Here is a 20,918-nt window from a genome sequence, read left to right as displayed (position 1 = left end):
TCTTGCAGAACTGTTTTTTGAGGCAGCTGAGCTCCCCCTAAAGGTGGGATTGGAGGGACAGGCTGTGCACCAAGGCTGGGAATCACAACTCTTTTAAGGCAAACTGTCCAGATCATTGAATGCCAACCTCATATACAGTTGGGGAATCTTTGGCTTGGGTTTGAAGAGCTGAGCATCTAAATACCTGCAAATTCACACAGCTCTTACAGTCTCTGTAGAGCAGAGATAGTTTTGCTGTCATTTGTTCAGTTTAGCTGTGGTCTTGTATTGTATAGTTCATAGTTTCAGTCAGGAATCTGCTTTGAATGAAAGTTTGTAGTTTCTGTTCCATCCAACACCATCTTTTCCATATATGGTGGAAATTGTTCCTTCAGTATAAAGTTTCCATATGATAAAGAAAAGCACATGCTTTCAAAGATTTATCCTATCCTCATTATTTTATTCAATACATTCAATGAACGTGACTAGGAATAGTACGACTGCATAGTACTTGTTACTCTGCTTTCTTTGCTCCCTTCGTTTGAATTCTAAATCTGAGGGATGCTCTGAGGAGCTGAGGTGCGTGAGTGGAGTGTGCATGTGTTTATGTATTCACGTCTGCACAGCAAAGCGTAGGCTATTGCTGCCTCCAGATGGCATCAGATAGCTCCTCTGTGAATCAGAGGTTCAGGTATTCATCACTAGTGGGATTTCATCAGTAGTCATGTTGCAGTGCTCTTTGGGTTTGGAGACTAAAATATTTTCATTCTTCCTACACTACTGTGCATTTCCAAAAGAACAGTGGCCTGTATCTTGTGAAAACTTTGAAGACTTAGTAATGATTTTGTTACATTGCTAATTCTCTGAGAAACCTGAAAATGAGTAATTCAGCATGGTTTCTTATCCATCTTGGGATGCTTATTTTTCAAGGGGAGAGGGACTGGATGGATATGGGATGTTTATAAGCAGGTGATGTATAAAATTAGTCATTTCTCATTTAGAAGTAGGTTATAGGGATGTAATGAGATGCAGTGGCTAGGAGTTCAGGCATATCCAGGAAAAGTACTGGTGGTCATTTTTAAAATGTCAAGTGAGCTTGTCAGAATGCTTCAGCATCTCCAACGCCTGCCATCTTGCATCCGAAGAGGTGCCGTAGTTCAGCTACAAGCTACTGGGTCTGATGCAGGTAATCAAATAGTCAGGTTTGTGTCAAGAATGTCTCAAGATGTATGGTGACAATGGTTCCCTTCAAAGACTATGGCTGTGTATACTGTGTGATCATAGAGTGGAGCAGACTCCTTAGGTCTCTAAATATCTTACTATTAAGAAGAAAGCATGCCATAGAAGCCCATTCATAATCTGATCCAATTGTCTTTTAAAGGCAGGTGTAAAAGGACTGGAAGTTTATTACTGGCTGTTGCCTTGATTGTGCTGCACAGCAGCTCAGTCATAAAGGATCAATTGTTTTTGTGGGTTTTTTTCCTCTTTGGTGAGAGATATGTTATGTGAACTCAACAAGCTTAGACGTCTACATGTGTTAAGCCTGAAGGGAGAAAAAAAAGGGAGAACAAGAAAGACAGCAAAATAAGAACTCTGTAATTGTCTCCTTTAGGGTGCTTTTGAGGAACTCAAGTATTGACCTGATTTTTTCTCTGTTCCTTTTCTTTTTTTCCCCCCTTTCTTCCAGGGATTCTAGAATGGCCATTTTGGACTAAGCTGGTGGTTGTGGCTATTGGTTTCACTGGAGGACTTCTGTTCATGTATGTACAATGCAAAGTGTACGTACAGCTGTGGAAGAGACTTAAAGCTTATAACCGAGTAATATATGTACAAAACTGTCCAGAAACTAGTAAAAAGAACATTTTTGAAAAACCTGCACTAATGGAGCCAAACTTTGAAAGTAAAGAAATGCTTGGGGTTCACCATTCGGATACAAACTCTTCACATTACACAGAGCCAGAAGACTGTGCTGCAGAAATCCTTCACGTCTGATTGCTGGGTGGGAGGGGAGATTCTGTATGTCCTTGAAGATTTAAAATATCATTGTTTACTGCAAGCTGCTCTACCTTGTTAAGATCGGCTATCAGCTGAGGGCTGGCGGATGACTCTTTTTACATTTGTGTTTTGTTGGAATTTTTTTTAAACCCCTTCAGCATATCTGTCAATGTTATCATGGTTGCATACCTCTCAGCATTGCGTCCCACATACTGCCTGATCGAAGACCACGGGTAGTTGGGTAGAATGAGCCTTGGTTGTGGTATCCAGCAAGCCACTGGTGGACTGTCATCAACTGCATATGGAGTTTGTTACTTTAGAAGATGACTCTAAATGATTGTGGAAGACATGTAGAGTATGGTACGGTTGGGTTTCTTTGCTTGTTTTCTGTTTGTTTTTTTTCCGAAGCATAATGAAGGAGGTTGTCCCAGATGCTGCAGGAAATGAGAGAGATAGAGTCTAATCTACCACTAACACTGCCACTAACATTTTGTCTTAGGCAGCAGGTGTAACATTATGCTTCACGGATTGTGCTGAGACTCACAAAGCATATAGCACTTTTAAAAACCTTTATTTTATAGTATGTCCAATGAGAATGAAACTTGAAAGAATGTGTCATTTGCAGAACATTTCTTTGTTCTTTGCCCCATCCATTCTACTAGAACGAAAGCCTCTTGCCTTATTTAAAAAATGGAAACAAAAAAATTCCAACACATGATTTCCAGCACATGCTCACGTTATCCTACTAAGCATAACACTAAAAATCTGCCTCTTTGGGTTTCCTTTGAGGAGCAATTCTTTTTGAAGGATATTGCACTTGTGACATGTGGATGTGTACAGTGTTCATTTTCAATGAATGAGGGTTTCAATGCTCTATTTTAGGGATTGGTTTTGTTTTTTTGTTTTGTTTTGAACAGGTCAGACCATTGACAAATCTTCATGTATGTACCTAATGTAACTGTCATTCCGGACCATTGGTAAAGGGTTTGCTGGTAGACTGGTGAAAATGTCACCTGTTGTGGAAGAAAGATATTGAGTCAATACAGCTGAAATTGGTTTTCTTTCCTTGGTACTGTGTTATGTGTGAATTACCCAAGAATTTGATATTGTGAGAGGGGATGCTAAGATCAAAATATAGGGTGTAAGCATTGAATTAGGTGGATGAATTAAAAGAAATACTTGCCTGTTTTAGTCCTGATGTGATGCGTTACATGGTCAGAGAATAGCTTTGTCTGTTGCTTTGAATTTGGGACTGACTATTTCATCTGTCAGCCTTAATGAAAAGAGGGACAATTTTAAAACCTGTTTGCAGAGCTTTAGACAGACTTGCCCAAAGCCTGGGATGTCTGCTGTCGATTCACTTGACCAGTTTGCTTCACTGTCCAACTTTGAGCCCTCGTTCAACCAAAGTCTCACATCAGTGTGACTGGGGCAGACAAAGAGCCCCATTGAAACTCAGTACATGAGGCTTCTGTGTATGAATGCTAACTTTCTCTACCTGAGCCTAATCTAAATCTCTGTAAAATCAATGACAATTTTCTGAATGATATTAATAGGGATCTCCTGGACTTCTCTGCTACGTAAAAGCCTCTACTTACTTGTTGAGATACTGAACTAAATCCCTAGGTCCAGTTCAGGTTTTACTTTATCCTTTTCAAGTACAACTTCACTGGGCATGACCTTTTCATAATAAAAGCAATTGCTTTAACATATCCAAAAAAAAAAAATAATAATAATTTCTTTTTTCTTTTTTTCTTTTTTTTTTTTCCTTCCTCCTGATAATATATTATTAATTTATTTCTATGTCAATCTTTCTTAGAAATGCCTGAGGTGGATCTAAGGTAAGAGAACACACATGACGAGCTGTTGGAAGTAGAGTGTGCACATGCGTGCCTCTGTATGATCTCATGCTTGAAGCTTCCCAGCTGTGTTCTTCAAGAACAACACAGTACCTTGTCCTTGAGGCGTTTTAAGACACACAGACCTCCAGGCAGTCCTAGCAAAGCTGCACTGGCATGGGTTTGCATGCTGTGCTAGTTGTCAGGATATACCATGCTTATGTGATGTAGGCAGACAAGCCCTGCACACCTTACTGGACAGCAGTCTTCATGACCATATGCGTGTTGAGCTTGTTGTCTATGCCTGCCATATTTTAAAGTGCAATTACTAAGACTCTTTCCTGAACTCTGCTATGAATGATCCTGTTATGACAACCCTGATAGCAGTCTTGTTTTGTTTTCTTTCTTTTCAATCTGTGAAAAATATTTACTGGATAAACTCAGGTGGGTTAATATCAGGTCTTACATACCTTCATAATTTTCTTCTGAAATGCCCAGTGCACAGGGCTTTCATGTCTGCAAGATGCACAGAATCAGCTGTATGCATTCTCATCCAGTCTCTGGCCAGCAGGGCAAAGAAAGCAGACAAGTCCTGGTATGACACCTGTTTGTGCTCCAGTTTGCATCTGAGAGGCACTGGTGTCTGACTGGTGTTCTGACAGTGCCAGTGTGGCATATTGTAACATGCTTGTCCTGTTTTAATCACTGTCATAAATGAATCTTGATGAAATATTGTGAAATTTCATTTGGCATTTGGGAAGCTCTGTGCAGCATATACCACTTAGTGTTCAGTGTATTCAGGACACTGAATGTTTTTGCTGTGGCCCTGTGTATCCTAGGAAGAAAAAACATCTCCATTAAAATTGTCTGGGGAAAAGTAATTGCAGATAAAACTGTTCTAGCCAGTGTTACTACGAACTATCCCCTTTCTCCAGTAGATCTTACCCGAAAGAAAATAATGCTTAATATTTAAATTCTATCTACTGGTGAGGATTGCTCAAACCAGGAAGGGCTGCGGAAGAGATGCATCTGCCAGGGCTTGTCATTTAAGCTGGTCATACTTGAGCTGATTCTTGCTTAATGTTAACAGGGAGCTTCTGGAGCTGCAGTTCTCTGCTTCTACATGGTGCTATTAAATGGTGTAAGAAGGCTGAAGGGTGCTTTTTCCTTCTTGTTTCTTTAAGGAGATTCTGCTGACTTGTGTTCAGCTTCCAGCTGCAGGGCACTTGTGCTAGCTTGGGTGAGCACCGTCCTGCCCACCCGGATGTTGGTAACGGAAAACACCACTCCCATCACATCAGGCATTCCAGAACTTCCTTTTGGCAGCTTTTGAAATGACTGAAACAAAGTCTGACTTGTTTTGGTCCTTGTTCCTTGGCCAACGTTAGTTCAGGTTACCTGGGACTTCTCTGGGACAAGAATTAAAATAGGAGGGAATATAGACTTAGTACCAGCTACTGCAGCTCTTTCCATAGATTGCCAGATCCTTTGCTCTAGTGATCTGACTGAACTCCCATGCTATGGACTTATATCCTGTCCAGAAAAGCACTGATTATGCCAAGGAGATCTCCATTCAGTGCATCTGCCAGGTCATGACCATGTGTTGTGTTTGAAACACAGGTATGTGCTGCAGAAGATTGCTTCACTCTAAGAGATCATGAGATGTTAAATTCCTATGAATTCTCAGGACTTTCTTTGACCACAGTCCAATATTCTGACTAAAGAGGTGGCCAGACCTGGTGACAGTCATCTGGTTGGATGTGATTGAGGTTGGCTTTGCTTCAGCAGGAGGGATTCAACAGAGGTTACACTGGTGCTGAGGTAACTCACTGTCCATCCCTCCTGCCACTTCCTGCACTGATCAGAGCACCTGGTCTGTGTGTTCTGGTGCTGCATAAGGAGCAGGTACCTCTGCCCTGTGTTTGGTTGGCTATGTTACAAAGTGAGACTCTGATCCAAATTTCCCCTGGGCTGGGGCATATCAACAGGTGTTTCTGGCATAGTCTGCTTTAAAGGTCATGGCCAGTGCTGAAAGAGGTCTGTGAGTCTGAATTGGGTCCCTCGCAAATACGGGCTGAAACAGGGCAAATACAAAAGCATGGCTATTGCTGGCTGGGTTTTGACGCATTGTTTTGGATATGCAAAGAAAACTTCTAAACAGGATTTTTTATGTTGTGATTATTTTTTAGTTCAGAGATATTGCAGTGTCTGTATATTCCAATGAAGTACTGAAAGCACTTGTCATTGTATAGAAGGTAACTGTTTAAAAGAAAATTGCAGCTGATCTTGTATTTAGGTAAAACATTTGTAGATAGGTAATTGTATAACATTAAACAACTTTACACTGGCATGTGTTGTATAGTTTATACAAGACACTTCACAGTTCTGCAGGATTTTTTAGTTAGTAAATTTCTAGTAACTTAAATGTATAGTTTTGTATCCTTTCATGTATGTTCTTTTTCTCAGTATTACCACTTGCAGAATTATTTTTAGTTTCTTAAACTGTAATTGGTTTTTTTGTGTGATACACAGGGTTATTGACTGCAGCAATAAAGTGTTTCTATAAAACAAAAAAAATGGAACAAAACAAAAGCAGTATAGTATCCATTTTGTTTCAATAAGTGTTAGTGGCCCAGTCTGGAGAGAAGCTGAGCTCCCCATAGTGAGATGATCAAATGAAGAGAGTTACTTTTACTGGAGCAAACACGGGACTGCATGGCTCTCGAGTGTAGCAGACCAGTAGGATCCATGACAATTTGATGTCATGGATCATAAAGGGGTAGTTAACCATGAAGAACAAGTGGGTGAGTCTGTCATTGCAGTGAGAAGACATGACTTTGTGCAGGTGCTTTGGGGTCAGGTGTGGGAATCATAAGAGAGGTTTGTGCCGTGCAGGAGGTGCAGAGGATTCCCTTGGGCCTTGAAATGCATGGAGCTTCTTGCACCAATGCTGGGTGTTGCTATGAATGCTTCATGTCTGACGTTGTGTTCTCAGTGCATTGGTGCAGAGCAGATGATGCTCATTACACTGATTGATGTCTAAGAAAAAATAAGTGTGTGTAAGTGTGGAGCAGTGTGCAACTATGGTAACCCCTCATTGCTGCCTGTGTAAGCATGATCATAGCGTTATGTGTGCTTCCATGCTAGGACTGAGCCCCAGCATGTAAAGTCTTCAGTAGTTTTTCATAAATAAATTTCTACCACCAATAAGGCAAAGTGCTATCTGCACTGCTGAGAGACAGCTTGTAACAAACATGTAAATGCCAAAGAGCAAATAAGATCTGCAAAGTTGTCTGCAGCAAACACAGTGGGTCTCAAAGAGGCTCTTTTATCTTTATTTTTAGTAAGTAACTAGTTCTGAATTTTAATTCAGGTAGAAAATGGGAGAGAATTTTAATACTGTGACCCTAGAAAGGTATTTTTCATGCAAAGGGAAAGTATGACTGGTATTTCTTAGTGAAGCAAGCCTGGTTGTAGGACACAAAGGTACTTGTATAAAGCTTGCTAAGCGCACCAGCAGTGCCTGCATACAAAAATACCTTCCTGGAGAGATGGTAAGATGATTTCCAGGGCCTGCTATTTGACAGTCAGTCTCTGGGATAGAATGTTGAAAGGCTAGTTGATGAACAGAGCCTGTAGAACTGTCTGCCCTCTGGTTAAAAAGTGTTTCTCATCTTGGGTTCAGGCACCTCAAGTTAATTGTAAAATGACTTCTTCCCTGTTGCAAACCTCACTTTGGTCTGAGGGAGACTTGCTGTCACCATGTGAAGTACCCATCTTGAAGCAGAGCCGTGGCTTACTGCAGATGGCTCAGCTATGATTCCAGGAGCTGAATTTTCTAGCTGACTCCAGCAGCTGAAGCAATGAGGTGAGTAACTACTGTCACCCAATGGGCTGGACCGGGAATGAGAGGCTGCACAAGGCAGGAGGGCAGCAGCAGGGGTTGTAAGATCCACTGTGTGCCCTCTGGAGGCAATGGAGGTGTCAGATGTGTGGGCCCACAGGATGGAGAGGAGATCACCTCTCTGCAGGGGCAGTGTCAGGAGTCCAGGGGAGGGAGGCCAGCTGCAGTGGTGGTGGATGTGTCCAGGTCTTTGGAGTCTGCAGCCAAGGAGAGGTTGTAGAGGAGGAGCACTGTATTGAGTAGAAATAGCAGGTGGGCTCTTGGGGAGGCTGGTAGCAGAGCATACAGGGCTTGAGGCCAAGCTTCCCCAGGGATGAAGCCTGCTAAAAGCACAGGCTTCTAAAGACCATGTATAGCCAGTAGCTATGAGAAGCACAAGGCATTGACCACAGTGCAGGGACTGTGCCTCCTGCAGCAGCCTTCCTCCCACAGCTGCCCTATGGGCCACTCAGCAGATTTGCCCATCCTCTGCCTGTTCACCCATAGTGCCTCTTCCCATCAATTCTACCAAATGGAACCCAAATGTCCTCGGTCTTCTCTCCACCTCTTCCCTTTCACTGCTGTTATTGTTTTCTCAGTACTCAGTTTGCCTCTGGCAAGACTGGGCAGCGAAAGCTGTGCTGGGAGGAACTGAATTATACCACTGTGTGATTCATAAGGATGACTGTGGAAATACTCAAACCTGGCACTGTGCAAATAAGGCTCAGTGTCAATCTGCCACCCCGATTTTTCCTAGAAATCCTGTATCTGGCTACATTCCCTGATGTGTAGGATGCTATCTGATGTGTTGGGATTTATGGGGTAACTCAAACCAAACAGTCAGATGATGTTTATTCACTGTTTCACGGGGGATGGATGACATCAGAAAATCAGGCATGGATATCTCATTATAGGATAAGAATTGAACAGGAAAAAAAAAAAAAGACAAATTATTAATCATAGCCAAACAGGGGGCGGGGGGTAGATGTAATTCAGAAAGGAGGCAGGGAATGTTTGAAAAAGTAAAAATAAAAAGTCAGTAGGGCTCTGGATAAAAGAAACAGGGAACGAGTTCAGTTTGTTACTCAAGGCAGAATAATTGGAAATGTGACTTTGCTCAGAGAGGGTCAAGTGGTGGCAAACTTCAAGAGTATTTTAAAGTGTATTCTAGGGAAAAGGCGAGGTTGGCAACAGAGGAATTGGTAGCTAGAAATAGAAAGGAGACCTCGGCTGAGAGGGTTAAGGAGAGGAATGAAGTTGTCTCAAAGGCGTTAACATCAGAGGACTCAAAGTAACTGAATAGAACAACCAGGATGCTGCACTGAGCAGAGGAGGGAGATTGCGTCCCAGGGTGTGCTTGCTAAGTCTCTGAGGCTCAAGGAATCAGGCTGGCTATTCCTCAGTTTTTAAGACTCCACTGAAATTATCCTCCCAGTCATTTTTGCTGGGAGCCTCTTACTGTGCTGGTTTGCTCTGATGCTCCTTTCCTCAAAGGCCACCTGCAAAAAGGGCAGGCTAGGCAGGGTTAGGAGAATTCATCACTAGGAACAGCAGCTTCACTTTTCAAGGGGAACAGTTATCATATTGGTTTGGATAGAGCAGGAAATGTCTCTGGCTGAAGATTCAGTCCCATCTGGGAAAGCACAGCTGCCTTAGGCAATGTATGTAGTGTTTTGTGTGTGCCTTATTCCTGTGCACCCAAATTAGCTCACAAACCACTGTTGTTCCCTTCTTGAGGATGCACTGAGGTTCCTCTGGAGTCTGGCCTGCCCCTTGTCTTGTTCTTGTGCTTAACTTCCTGCTTCTGAATGTGCTGTGCTAAAGGAGAACTTTCTTTTCTATGACTAAGGATTACTTAAGTCAGTGTTTCTCCTGCCAGCAAGAACAGTTTTTTTTTTATCCCCAAAGAGTATTTTCAGGACCATGCAACATTCACGGCCACACCTGAGCAGTTGATACACACCAGTGAAATCAGATGAAGATTAAATCCAAATGTTCAGCAGCTTTCTGGCAAAGTTGAGCTGAAACAAGTGGTGGCAGAAGTTAAAGGTGTTACTTCAGGGATGAATATGAACCTGCTTGACTTCAGGTTGGAGCTGATGCCATGGAAACTCTGCCCTTGCTGCCAGGGCTTGGGACATTTGCAGCAGGCAATTGTCAGTTCCTTACTGCTTCTCCTGGCAGGCAGAGTGAGGGTACTGTGCTCAGCTCCATGCTCCTGGAGACCTGTGCACCCTCCAAGCAGGGATGACAGCAGGTCTGTGAGCATGGAGCTGCATCTTTCTGATCTGGTGGAGAGGCCACAATTAGCACCCGTATGTTCTCAAGCCCATGTCCATTAGAATATTTATGTAGCCTGGAAAATTCTGTGGGCACTGCTAATCAACTCCATCACTGGTAATTACCATGTTACATCATTCTTCCCCATCCTCAATCCTTTAATAGCACATTCCAGGAGCCATCTGCCCATCCAAATCATCTGCAGCCTGAGGGGACTCGGCATCCTCACAGCACAACCTTGCTTGTCGCTGTCATTGTAAGGAGGTTGAGAGGGGATGGCAGTGGCCTTCCCCTGACAAGTGCAGTGTAGTGAACATGAGCAGGGCTTAGAGGGAAAGAACCTGTGAGTAACACAGATGCTAAAGGAATAGACTGAAGAGAGGGTGAGCTATGAAGGGGCTGGAAGGAGGACACTCCTACGAGCATCATGTACAGCACTGAGCTTACTAAGCATTCTCTTTAGCGAGTTGGTAAGAAGAGTCTCTGTGCTGCAGGGGCTGCCCAGCAGGAGACAGAGCTGCAAACCAGGGGAGCAGGATGGGGCTCCAGCACTGCAGGGGAACTGACTCACAAAGACACGTGGAAAACCACCGAGTGAGGTTTGTGCGGCTCTTTGCTCCGTACCTGCAGCAAAACCAAACGTGCCCAGAAGGTGTCCCTGTGTCTGACAGGTGAAGCACCACTGCCTTAACAGGTTTCAGGTAACTCTCGCAGTGAAAGGTGGATGAGCCTAAATTTGTGGCCATTTGAAACAGGTGATGTGGGTTCTTCAAAAGGGAAAAGCAAGAACAAGGAAAGGGTTAAGAGTTCGCAGTGGGCTTTTGTGGAGTGACTGTCCCTGGGAGGGATGGCAGGAAGGACCCTTGCAGGCTGAGCCTCAGGAGGGCAGATTGGAGCTCAGCTGAAGTGTGCCTTGCGGTGGTAGCAGCCTTGCGCTGCTGGTGCTATTTAAAGAGCAGCAGTAGGCTGGAGGCTTGTGCTGAGCAATTCTGCAGAGCCAATGACGGCATTTTCTATATGCCTGTATGTAAATACAGATCTTGGATGTGGGGGGAGCCTCAATATCTGATGGTGTCACAAAATAGCAAGCAGCTGTCTCAATACAGAAAAGACACAGGAGACCTCCAATAAGACTGAGTGAGTGTGGATGAGTATTGCCATGCTTCTGAGAAAGAGGAGGATGTTGCAGGCTGTCACCACCACTGACCACACCAAACAAGCCACAACCCATCACGGGCAGGTGCAGTGTTAGAGGCTGAAGCAGAGCCTCAGGGAGCAATCTTGCAGCAGTACAATGGGGTCTGCAGGAGCCCCAGCCTGGCTCCTTCCAGCCTTGGGCTGTGCAGCAGCATGACAGTTAAGGGGTTGCCAGCATGGGGCTGCTGTGTGCCTGATGAAAATATGGGAGTGTGGCATCAGTGGGCTTGATGCATCGGTGCCATGTCTCCAGCATCAGTGCTCTGGGGCTCTTTTCCCTGGGGTAGGCTGAGCGTGAGAGGAGCACTGCCAGCTCTTATCTCAGCGTTAGCATCTTAATTGTAGCAGAGGTTCGGTGCTTGCTGCACACGCGGTGGGGACTGTGAGAAGGTGGGATCCCTATGGTGCTTTGTGGATACTGTGTGTGTGTGCATTAACGATAAGCAGTTTGTGTTACAGGCGGCTGTGCAAAGGCAGCGTGGGGCAGACAAGATCGGAGCGACTTGGTAATAAAGCGGAACAGAGCGGGTGGGCAGGGCAGGGCTGGGCAGCGGGGCGGTGCTCGGCGGGGGCCGGGCAAGGCTTAGCGGTGGGGCTCGGCAGTGCCGCGCCGGTGGGACCGTACCGTGCAGGTGGGACCATGCCGTCTTACACCGTCACCGTGGCTACAGGCAGCCAGTGGTTCGCGGGCACCGACGACTACGTATACCTGAGCCTGGAGGGCACCGCGGGCTGCAGCGAGAGGCATCTCCTGGACAAACCCTTCTACAACGACTTCGAGCGCGGCGCGGTGAGTGCCCTCACAGCCCCGGCTCAGCCGGCAGTGCCCGTCCGTGGGCATCGGGGCAAGCGGGCCGGGGCTCGGAGCTCTCCATCGCAACTTCAAGTGATAGCTGGAAAACAGGCATATGGCTGGGCTGGCTCTGGGCTGTCAGAGGGCTGCTCAGGCTCACCCCGACGTGTGCGCTGTGCTGTTGCTCAGGCCATCTCCTGTACTCCGAGCACCCTTTCGATATGGTATTTATTTGTTAATAGCCCGACTTCAAAATAATAGAGTGAGATTTTTATTTTTAAATGTGTATTTCATTTGTAGCCCCAACTCACAGCTCCCAAGAGATCTAAGGAGATTCGAGGGACTTTAAAAGTTTTTTAAAATCACCCTTAACTTGCTTTGGAGATGAGCCCCACCATCACAGTGCTTCCTTGTCCATAGGTATATTTTTACCTACAGGGTGCACAGCCTGAGCCAGCTATCCAGCCTTGACTGGGCACCTCTGATACAGTTCACAGGTGACAGCATTTTAAATGCGTGTTGACGGTGTGTGCAGATATGGCCCCAACATGTGTGTGGATAAACATCCTGAGAAAAACAGATTCAGAGATGTGAATATTTCCCTGTTGCTGCTGTTGAAATAATTACTTTCTTTCATGATTAAGCATTTATTGCATAGAGATCTTGTTACCCCGACCTCCCTAAAGGGCATCTGCTCTTTCTTCCTTGTAGAATCATAGAATGGCTTGAGTTGGAAGGGACCTTAAAGATTATCAAGATCCAATCCCCCTCTTCTTATTTTATGTGGTGATTATGAGCAAAGTTTAACAATACTAGCGAGAGTGATGGAAGAAAACCTCAAGATGTGTTCTACAGGCTCAGGATGAGACTGTGCTCCTAGGAGGGCTGGCCCCTGCTTTCCAGTGCCTGGGTACCCTGCTCCACATCCTCAGGCTGCAGATGGGGGTCCAGGAGTGCTGGGCTCTGATGGGTAAGGGTAGGAGGAGCTGGACTTTGTGTAGTGCAGGAGCCCTGCAGCAGACAATATGTGCACCTGGAACCACATACATTCTCCTTTGGAATGCAGTTTCTAAGTGGATTTGAAAGTCTTTACCTTTTTGAAAAGCTTGCTTAACATTCTATACAAAATGTATTATTACGTGAGCAAGCTGAGACGGGGACAATCTCTTTTTTTCTCTTTTTTGTCAAACTTCTTTCTGGGTGCAAAAGTCCATGACTAATCCTTGGCTTTTTTTACTGTCCAAATTATTTCCACATGTGGTCCTTCCTTAGTGTGTTCTGTAAGATGGCTGCCATATAGGTCACTTGTAGCATGATGTGTGAAGCTGTGCTATTGCGGGCAGTGTTTCCTTGGCAATGCTGTGCATTCTTCCAGGCACCTGTTCAGGTAACACTGTGCCCAAAACACTGGGAATCTTACTGAGATGCTGTGCAAAGGAAGGAGGAAGGAGAAGAAAAAAAATAGAGATAAGGAACAAAAAGCAAACAATACTGAAGAGCACTGTAAGACTTCCAAGTTAGCTGCTTTGTGAATTGTGACAGTTGAAACCAGTTCTGCCTTTGGCATTTCAGTACCATTCCTATAATTTCCTTTTCCTTCCAAATAATTACAGTGTGGTGATATTTGAAACAAATAATAATGATAGAGCACTTTTTCCACAGATAACCAGAATTCCACAGTACTGTCTTGTAAAACTTTGTCACTTCCCAATTTCTTTACTAAATGTTGGACTGCTCTCAGTAGTTCCATTATCCTGGGAATGGCTTCATTTAAATGAAAGAGAAGGTGAGTTTTCCTAGATATGCTGGATGAGGGCTCCAACCAGCTCTGAGCGGATCTGCGTGCCAAATGCTAATAGAAGGGAAGGGATGTAGGAAGGCTAGGAGGAGTTTTCACAATGACAGTATTCAATTTTAGTTTCATTCTGACTTACTCCAAGCACTGGAAATGGGCAGTTTAGAAAGCTGGAGTTGCTTTTCTTCACTCACTGTCTTTTGAGTAAGTTCCTGTTGGTGCAAAGCAATTTCAGGGTGAGTGCATGGTGTCCCTCAGTTCTCTGCCTACTTCCTGTTACTCTTCCATCTGCTTTTTGCTGAAACGCACTCAGCAGTGCTTCCAGAAGGACAGCAGTTCTGTGTGCCTTTGGGCTTTGTGAGTGCAGAGCGTGCTGGTTTCTTGCTCCTTTTGCAGCACCAGGTGCTTCTCTGCCATAAAGAGCTTGGATTTTGCAGAAGGGTAAATCGCTCAGATGGGGTGCTAAGGGACTTCAGACAGTCCTACAGCCTTCATTCTCTATGTTCTCTCTCTCTGAAGCCAAATGTTTTAAAATCCCCAGCTTCTATGGCTTACCAACAGACACCGGGGTGCAATGTGGTTTAGCATGATACCTCATAACACAAATGCAACAAAACCATTGAGCAACAACAGAAAAAACACAACTGCTTTTCTGAGCCTTGCACCGTCTGTACAGCTTGCCACACTTTTACTGCACGAGCAAAACTGCATCTGCTGATCTCAGGTCAGCCCTTGGCCACTCTGGCTCAGAGGCAGGGGAAGCTGGGTGGGGAGTCACCTCGTGTCAGAGGTTGCCATTAACACAGGATCATGATGATCATAAAACAGTTAAAGCCCCTTGGGAGCATTTAGGCTGACAATGACTTATTAAGCTATTTCAGGGCTCTTCTAATACTTGCAAAGAGACTGCTACTGGAGGAATGAGATTGTGCCCAAGGTCTGGCTGCCAGTGTGACACTTGGATCAACTCTTTGGGTCAGGCTCGCATCACTGCTTCTATTTTAATCCTAGATGTGTTCATGTAAGTGTAGATTTATGTAAAGTCAGATTCTGTAAAGTATAGAAACAATCTAAATGGGTACTTGTAAATGAGGATTTTGATTACTATTACTACTACTGTGGTGATTTCTGGGAAAAGCCAGTCAGTGTTTTTCAGTCTCCAGAGCTGGTTCAAACTTTTGAAAGACCAAGGGAATGAATTTACGTGTGTACATTATCCTTCTAGATGTTCAGAATAGTGTGAGTGAAGGGGGTGGAAGGGCTGAAGGTTCAGCAATGTAAACTCTCAAAATGAGTGTATGTACTGGCTCTACTAAAAGAATGACTTCTGTTCTGCTGGGAGATGCAAGGAAAAGTCAGAGACACCACTTTAATCTGTCAGTTGAAATCTTAGCTATGTGATTTTTACATCCCAGCTCCTGCCTTGCAGGCAGATGGTGTCATGCCAGGCTTGCCAAGGACTGCCATGCTGTTTTTGTGAAGCACAGTTCCCCCACGTGCTACCACCTTGTGTGGATAGGCCTGCTATTGACATCAGCATAGCAAATTCTGATTTAAGTCCAGATGAGTGTTGTCTTCAATAGAAACTGTTCTTTGACTTTGGCTTTAGTAGGAAAGTGGGAATATAGCTCTGACTGATATTAGTCTGTTAAGTCTCAGTGAATCAAAGTGGTGCCAAAATTGATTTTAAATATTTGTGTTTAAGTGAAGTTAGGCTGCACATAGGAAGAAATCCCTTTGTCTTTGTTGGTATGAAGCAACCTCATAGGAGATGCAGTTTATTGATCATAGCCTGAACAGTTTCAAAGTTGACTGATGAACATCACAGAGAAAGACAGGCAAAGGCGGAGTTTTATTATCTGCAGCATGGATTTCAAAGCCTTCTTTCCTTTCTTTCCTTCTTTCTTTCCTTCTTTCTTTCCTTCTTTCTTTCCTTCTTTCTTTCCTTCTTTCTTTCCTTCTTTCTTTCCTTCTTTCTTTCCTTCTTTCTTTCCTTCTTTCTTTCCTTCTTTCTTTCCTTCTTTCTTTCCTTCTTTCTTTCCTTCTTTCTTTCCTTCTTTCTTTCCTTCTTTCTTTCCTTCTTTCCTTCTTTCCTTCTTTCTTTCTTTCTTTCTTTCTTTCTTTCTTTCTTTCTTTCTTTCTTTCTTTCTTTCTTTCTTTCTTTCTTTCTTTCTTTCTTTCTTTCTTTCTTTCTTTCTTTCTTTCTTTCTTTCTTTCTTTCTTCCTTTTTCTCAATTCTATGAGTCAATTAGATGAGTCATGAAAGGTGGTAGTTTCATGTGGTGGGGTATGAGAGAACTGAGGTCTGCCATCTCAAACTTTGGTGGACATATAGATGCCTTCATCCTAAAATGATCAGCACAGCTAGTAATACATGCATAGCTTGTAGAGTGCATTGATAACACAGGAAACTGGTGTTAAAATGGGAAAGAAAGGGATGCTCAGGGATGCTTCTTAGCATGTGTGTTCTTCTAATCATATAGATGCAAGTTGCCACGTATCTTTCTTTTGTAACTGTTAAGGTTAATAGTTGCCATCTGGAGGCATTTAAAATTCATACTTTTTTCTTTTCCTATCTGAAATTTAATCTTGCTTCACTTTTCAGTTTCAGTTCTTATTTGAAATAGCATTTTTTCCTAGTAAATAAGGCAGTAACAGTGGGTGTATATAGATTGGCTGGGGAGTGCTCCAAAGAGATCAGGCAGAGCATGGTGTTTGGGCCAGGAGCCAAGTGACAAGACTCGCTCAGGCAGGAGGGTCAATTAGACACTGTAGCATGCAGAGGAAGTGTATCTCACCCTTTGGGTATCAGCAGCTGGTTAATGTTTCTAAGGGTGTTGTCTGTGCTGAGAAAAACCACAAGAGAATACAGTCTCTTCTTGTAACCACCTTATGCTTAGCTGGATCATCTGAGCAGGCAGGCTGGAGGTGCTGCTCTCAGGATTTCTGTGGCAGTTCAGCTTATACAGAGAGCGTTTGACTGCTCTCCTTTGCCCTGAACTGTTTACAGTGTTGGAAACCAAGAGTCAGTTCCCATTCTCCTGAGTTGCTTAGTGCTGCACTGTGTCTTACTGGCCATATGCAAAATGATTATTCATTTCTTTCTGTTCTGATATTATCTAGCAGTGCAATTACCACCAGAACTGCAGTTTGCTCAGTGCTGTTCCTGCATGCAGTAGGAAATCACACAGGTCCTGGAAAGGTTAGCCCCAGCCTTGTGAGGGGACTGAAGTACCCATCCTTTAGCCAAGAGTTCACCATCCAGTGTGTTAACCCATGATTCTCCTTCCAGTGCAGCAGTCTGAATAGACTTGCCCAATCAGTACCTCTTTCATCTATTGCAGTAGCAGAAGCTTTCATGGTCTGCGGATTTTTTCTCAGGCTTGCACACATTTCAAGGGTTGATACCATCTTTGGATTAGATACAAGATGTTTCCACATTTGTGAAGTGCTTTACATGGTCTTATTTATTTCATGCATCTTTCAGTTATACTGCAATCACGTAATTTGCTCCTTTGTCCTTCTCCTTGTTCTTCTCCTTCTTCTCCCTCACTGGAATCAGAAAAGTACTGTTGCACCCATGCCATACTGGCCACAAGGAAGGCCAGGTGTGCTTGTACAGTGCTGGCTTTGCTTTCTTCGTATGCAGTGTATCAATGACTATTTCTGCTCTATAGGTTGACTCTTATGATGTGACAGTGGAAGAAGACCTTGGAGAAATTCAGCTAATAAAAATTGAGAAACGAAAATATTGGTACCAAGATGACTGGTACCTTAAGCACATCACTGTCAAAACACCACTGGGAGATTATCTTGAATTCCCATGTTACCGCTGGATTACAGATGAAAAAGAGGTTGTCCTTCGAGATGGAAGAGGTGAGCACTGTAAGAAACCTCCTGTGCAGCACCCCGAGCTCTCCCACCTCTCCTCCCTCTTTCCCCGTGTACATCCCAGACTTCCATAACCTTTGCATGGCATTCAGAGTATGCTCAGATAAAGGACAAAAGTAAACGAAACTTTGTTGGTACCATAAACACAGCCAGCTGGAAAATGTTAGCCATATGTATATATATTATCAGTTGTGTTACCTCCAGTATTTCCAACCCAAAATATCTATTCCCACAAAACTGCTGGCTTTATCTGCCTTTCCATTTGCCTATGTAAAGCAAGTCATGTACCTTGTGCTTTCTCCTCATCGCTAAGGAAGTCTCTGTTATTTAGCAGCATGGTCAGAAGAGCAAATTGTCTGGAATTGAAGCCTCACTGGGTTTTCTTTCTGTTCTCAGTGAATCATGGCAGGAGAATGTGCTTATTGCCTCAGGCTGGCAGGGGAGAGTACAGCTCAAGGAGAGAGGATAGGAGATATTTACTAGCGTTGTAGTTTAACTTACAACATTGCCCCAGGTAATACTGTTATTTCTTTGACTGATGAAAATTATTCCAGATGCTGAAATTCAAAATTAAGTCCCATGACCCTATTGAGTCCATTTTACATCAAGTGTCTACCTTAAGAGCTCAGGTTTTATGTAGAGATGAGATAGTTGCTTTTAGCTTAACCAATTTTCTCCTTGCATCACCACACTAGGAGCTGAAGGTACTAAATAGGATTGTGTTAGCTTTTCTCACAGAAATTTTGTAAAGTTTTAGGACAGAAGTTGGAAGGCTTTGAAACAATGGTGTCCTTCTCAAGACCTGGGTGATGATAAAGGAACTTCATAACACTGTTTCTTTCTCCCATTCATAGCAAAGCTCCCCCGGGATGACAAGACCCAGATACTCAAGCAGCACAGACGCAAAGAGCTTGAGAATCGTCAAAAAATGTACCGGTGAGTCTCTCACAGCTCCCCAAAAGGCCAGGGCCTGTTGTCCTCAGGTCAGAGGTTGGCAGAGCATGTTCAGGTAATAATATTGCTCTAGATACTGGAAAACTGGTAAAACAAAACTCTTAAGTTTGCATGTAGGCTACATGTACTTTTTTACTTAGATGATGTTCATTGTAAATGATTGTCACCTGCTGCACATGGCTGCATTACAAGATACTTGAATCTCAGATAAGCCTGTCTAGAAGATGTGGGGTGAAATTCAGTGGTACAGTCCCTATATGGGTCCTCTGGCCTACAGCTGTGCTTTCGTGAAAAGATAAAGATAGACTTTGTTTGTCTTTTACAAGCAGGACTCCAGTTTTGGAGTGGGATATCAACATGTCATTTTATTCTGGAGCTTTGTGGCTGCTGGAGTGAGTTTTAGTCACTTCTTGAACCAGGGCGCGGTGGAAGATCTAACCTTGCTTGAGCAGACTGGAATGTTCCATCAAAGCACAGTGGTGTTATTCATCTTTATAGAGTTACAGGCTTTTTCCCAATTAAGAAGTCACAACAGGAAAATCTTTTATCAGTAGGCAATCCCAGAAGACGGCACACATTTCCTTTTTATAGGAACATACTTTCTGTTAAAAGAAGAAAAGTTTCTCTTGCTTCCCTCTCCTTATCAGGAGAACGAGGATGAGACTAATAGAGGTTTTACTCAGAGCTGATGGTTTGATGTTTGGCAAATGTGTTGTTGATATAATTTGACTAGAAAGGATCTTGATCACAAATAATAGGAAACAGCAGGGAAAAATCTAGATGAAAAAGATAGGTGGCACAAAATTTTGTTTACACATGCAAAAAGGAAAGCAAAACCATTGGTAATTCCAGGAAAATAGCAATTTGCAATTCAGATGTTTAACTGATAGTGCACAATGCAGTCTGTATGTGCAGGCAATTTGGAAATATTGCTGAAATATTCCCCGTTACAAATGGCCTTCTTTTCTTTTGAGGTAAAAATGTGGTAGGAAATCGTACAGAGCAGAAGGTAAGTACCATGGCCATCAGGAGGCGAGCTCAGGAGCTGAGCCCAGGCTACATGCACCTCTGGTAGCGCTGCCTTTTGGGGGAAATGAGACACATGTCTGACACTTTGAGCTGCTAGTCATTTCACAGTATTGTTTGTGAATGTGAGACACGTGATTTTCCTGCCCAGCAACTTCTGCACAGCCAGTTGGGTATTGCATTTTTACTTTAGGGAGGTAACTGTCTGAGTGTGCTTTTGGACACCAGAGACTTCTGAGAGGGTGCAAGTCACTTACAAAACCCCTGTTTTCTTCTGTGTCCACTGCACAAATATGATGAACTAAATGATGTCACATTGCTGCGTGCTCCAAATCCCAGGTTGTTTGTTTCACCCTGTTATGGCTGTGTTTTAGTTCTGCAAAACTGTAACCTCAAAAATGAGGTTGATGTAACCAAGCAATGTGCACTGTACAGCTGCCTTTGTGCCCCTTTCACTTCCCAGTAAATTTGAAGTTTCTGCCAGTTCCAACCAATTGTGACAGGCATTTGGAAATATCACAGGTATTAAGATAGTTCAAGTTTTGTGATGGAAGTTGGCCAAGTAGATGCTGTCTGTTGTACTTCATGTTTCTATAGGCTACTGGTACATATTATTGTAGTATAAGTCAGTATTTTTGTCCCAAGTGAGTCTGATGCAAGTTTTGTTTATAGCTGAGTCATGGCAGCAGCACAGGTGAAAGAACAATGCAGCTCCTGTGCTGGTGAAGCTACAGAGTTAATCCAACTTCTCTTTTCTCAGCTGGAAGGAGTGGCACCCTGGTTTTCCGCTGAGCATTGATGCCCACTGTCACAGTGAACTGCCCCGTGACATCCAGTTTGACAATGAGAAAGGAATTGACTTCATTCTGAACTACTCCAAAGCGTAAGTGTTTGTGGTACCTTACGCATTTTGCAAAAACTTTTTTGTGCAGAGTAAGGATGTGACCACATTACAGGTTTCACTGAATCTCAGAATTGGATTCTTTTCTCCCATCTGTGCCTGTGGTCAAACTAAAGCAGGAAAAACTAAAGGACAAAATATCTTTTTGTTTATTTGTTTTAATTGATGTTTCAAGCTTTTCACTCTTGGAACTTGCTGATCCTCTGCATTCTCATTAGACACTGTTTTGGCTGTAGACAGAATGATTAAAGACTCTGCTGAAAAGCATGGGAAGGAGAGTTATTGGAACCTACTGCCTTAGGAGTCTGGCTGTAACTCAGAGTTGCCCCCTGAAGATGCTTCTCACATCTGGCTATTGGTGGTGACAATGCACCTTTGAGACTCTG

At 43.6% G+C, this 20,918-nt stretch overlaps 2 protein-coding genes across 18 annotated transcripts in view; both read left to right on the top strand.

Annotated features, from left to right (window-relative positions):
- The window catches only part of MARCHF8 (membrane associated ring-CH-type finger 8), an 89,214-nt gene extending 82,810 nt beyond the window's left edge, over positions 1-6,404 (top strand). For all 16 annotated transcript variants that reach the window (XM_085554515.1, XM_015866819.3, XM_015866820.3 and 13 more), the window contains one exon: positions 1,667-6,404. In XM_085554515.1, coding sequence (XP_085410641.1) covers positions 1,667-1,971 — 305 coding nt within the window. In that variant the 3' untranslated portion in view covers positions 1,972-6,404. The remainder of the gene's footprint in view (positions 1-1,666) is intronic.
- Positions 2,196-20,918, top strand: part of ALOX5 (arachidonate 5-lipoxygenase) — a 30,677-nt gene continuing 11,954 nt past the window's right edge. Inside the window, exons 1-4 of one of the 2 annotated variants that reach the window (XM_085554506.1) lie at positions 2,196-2,334; positions 17,438-17,636; positions 18,506-18,587; positions 20,392-20,514. In XM_085554506.1, coding sequence (XP_085410632.1) covers positions 2,332-2,334; positions 17,438-17,636; positions 18,506-18,587; positions 20,392-20,514 — 407 coding nt within the window. In that variant the 5' untranslated portion in view covers positions 2,196-2,331. Of the gene's footprint in view, positions 2,335-11,723; positions 11,963-17,437; positions 17,637-18,505; positions 18,588-20,391; positions 20,515-20,918 lie in introns of those variants that run through there. The other variant, XM_015866859.3, reaches the window with a different exon arrangement.

Source organism: Coturnix japonica, chromosome 8 (assembly GCF_054131305.1).
Source record: "Coturnix japonica strain WE chromosome 8, WE-NBRP24, whole genome shotgun sequence".
Taxonomy (NCBI): Eukaryota; Metazoa; Chordata; class Aves; order Galliformes; family Phasianidae; genus Coturnix; species Coturnix japonica.
Note: the sequence above shows the minus strand (reverse complement) of the source record. Positions and strands in the feature narration are given on the sequence as shown.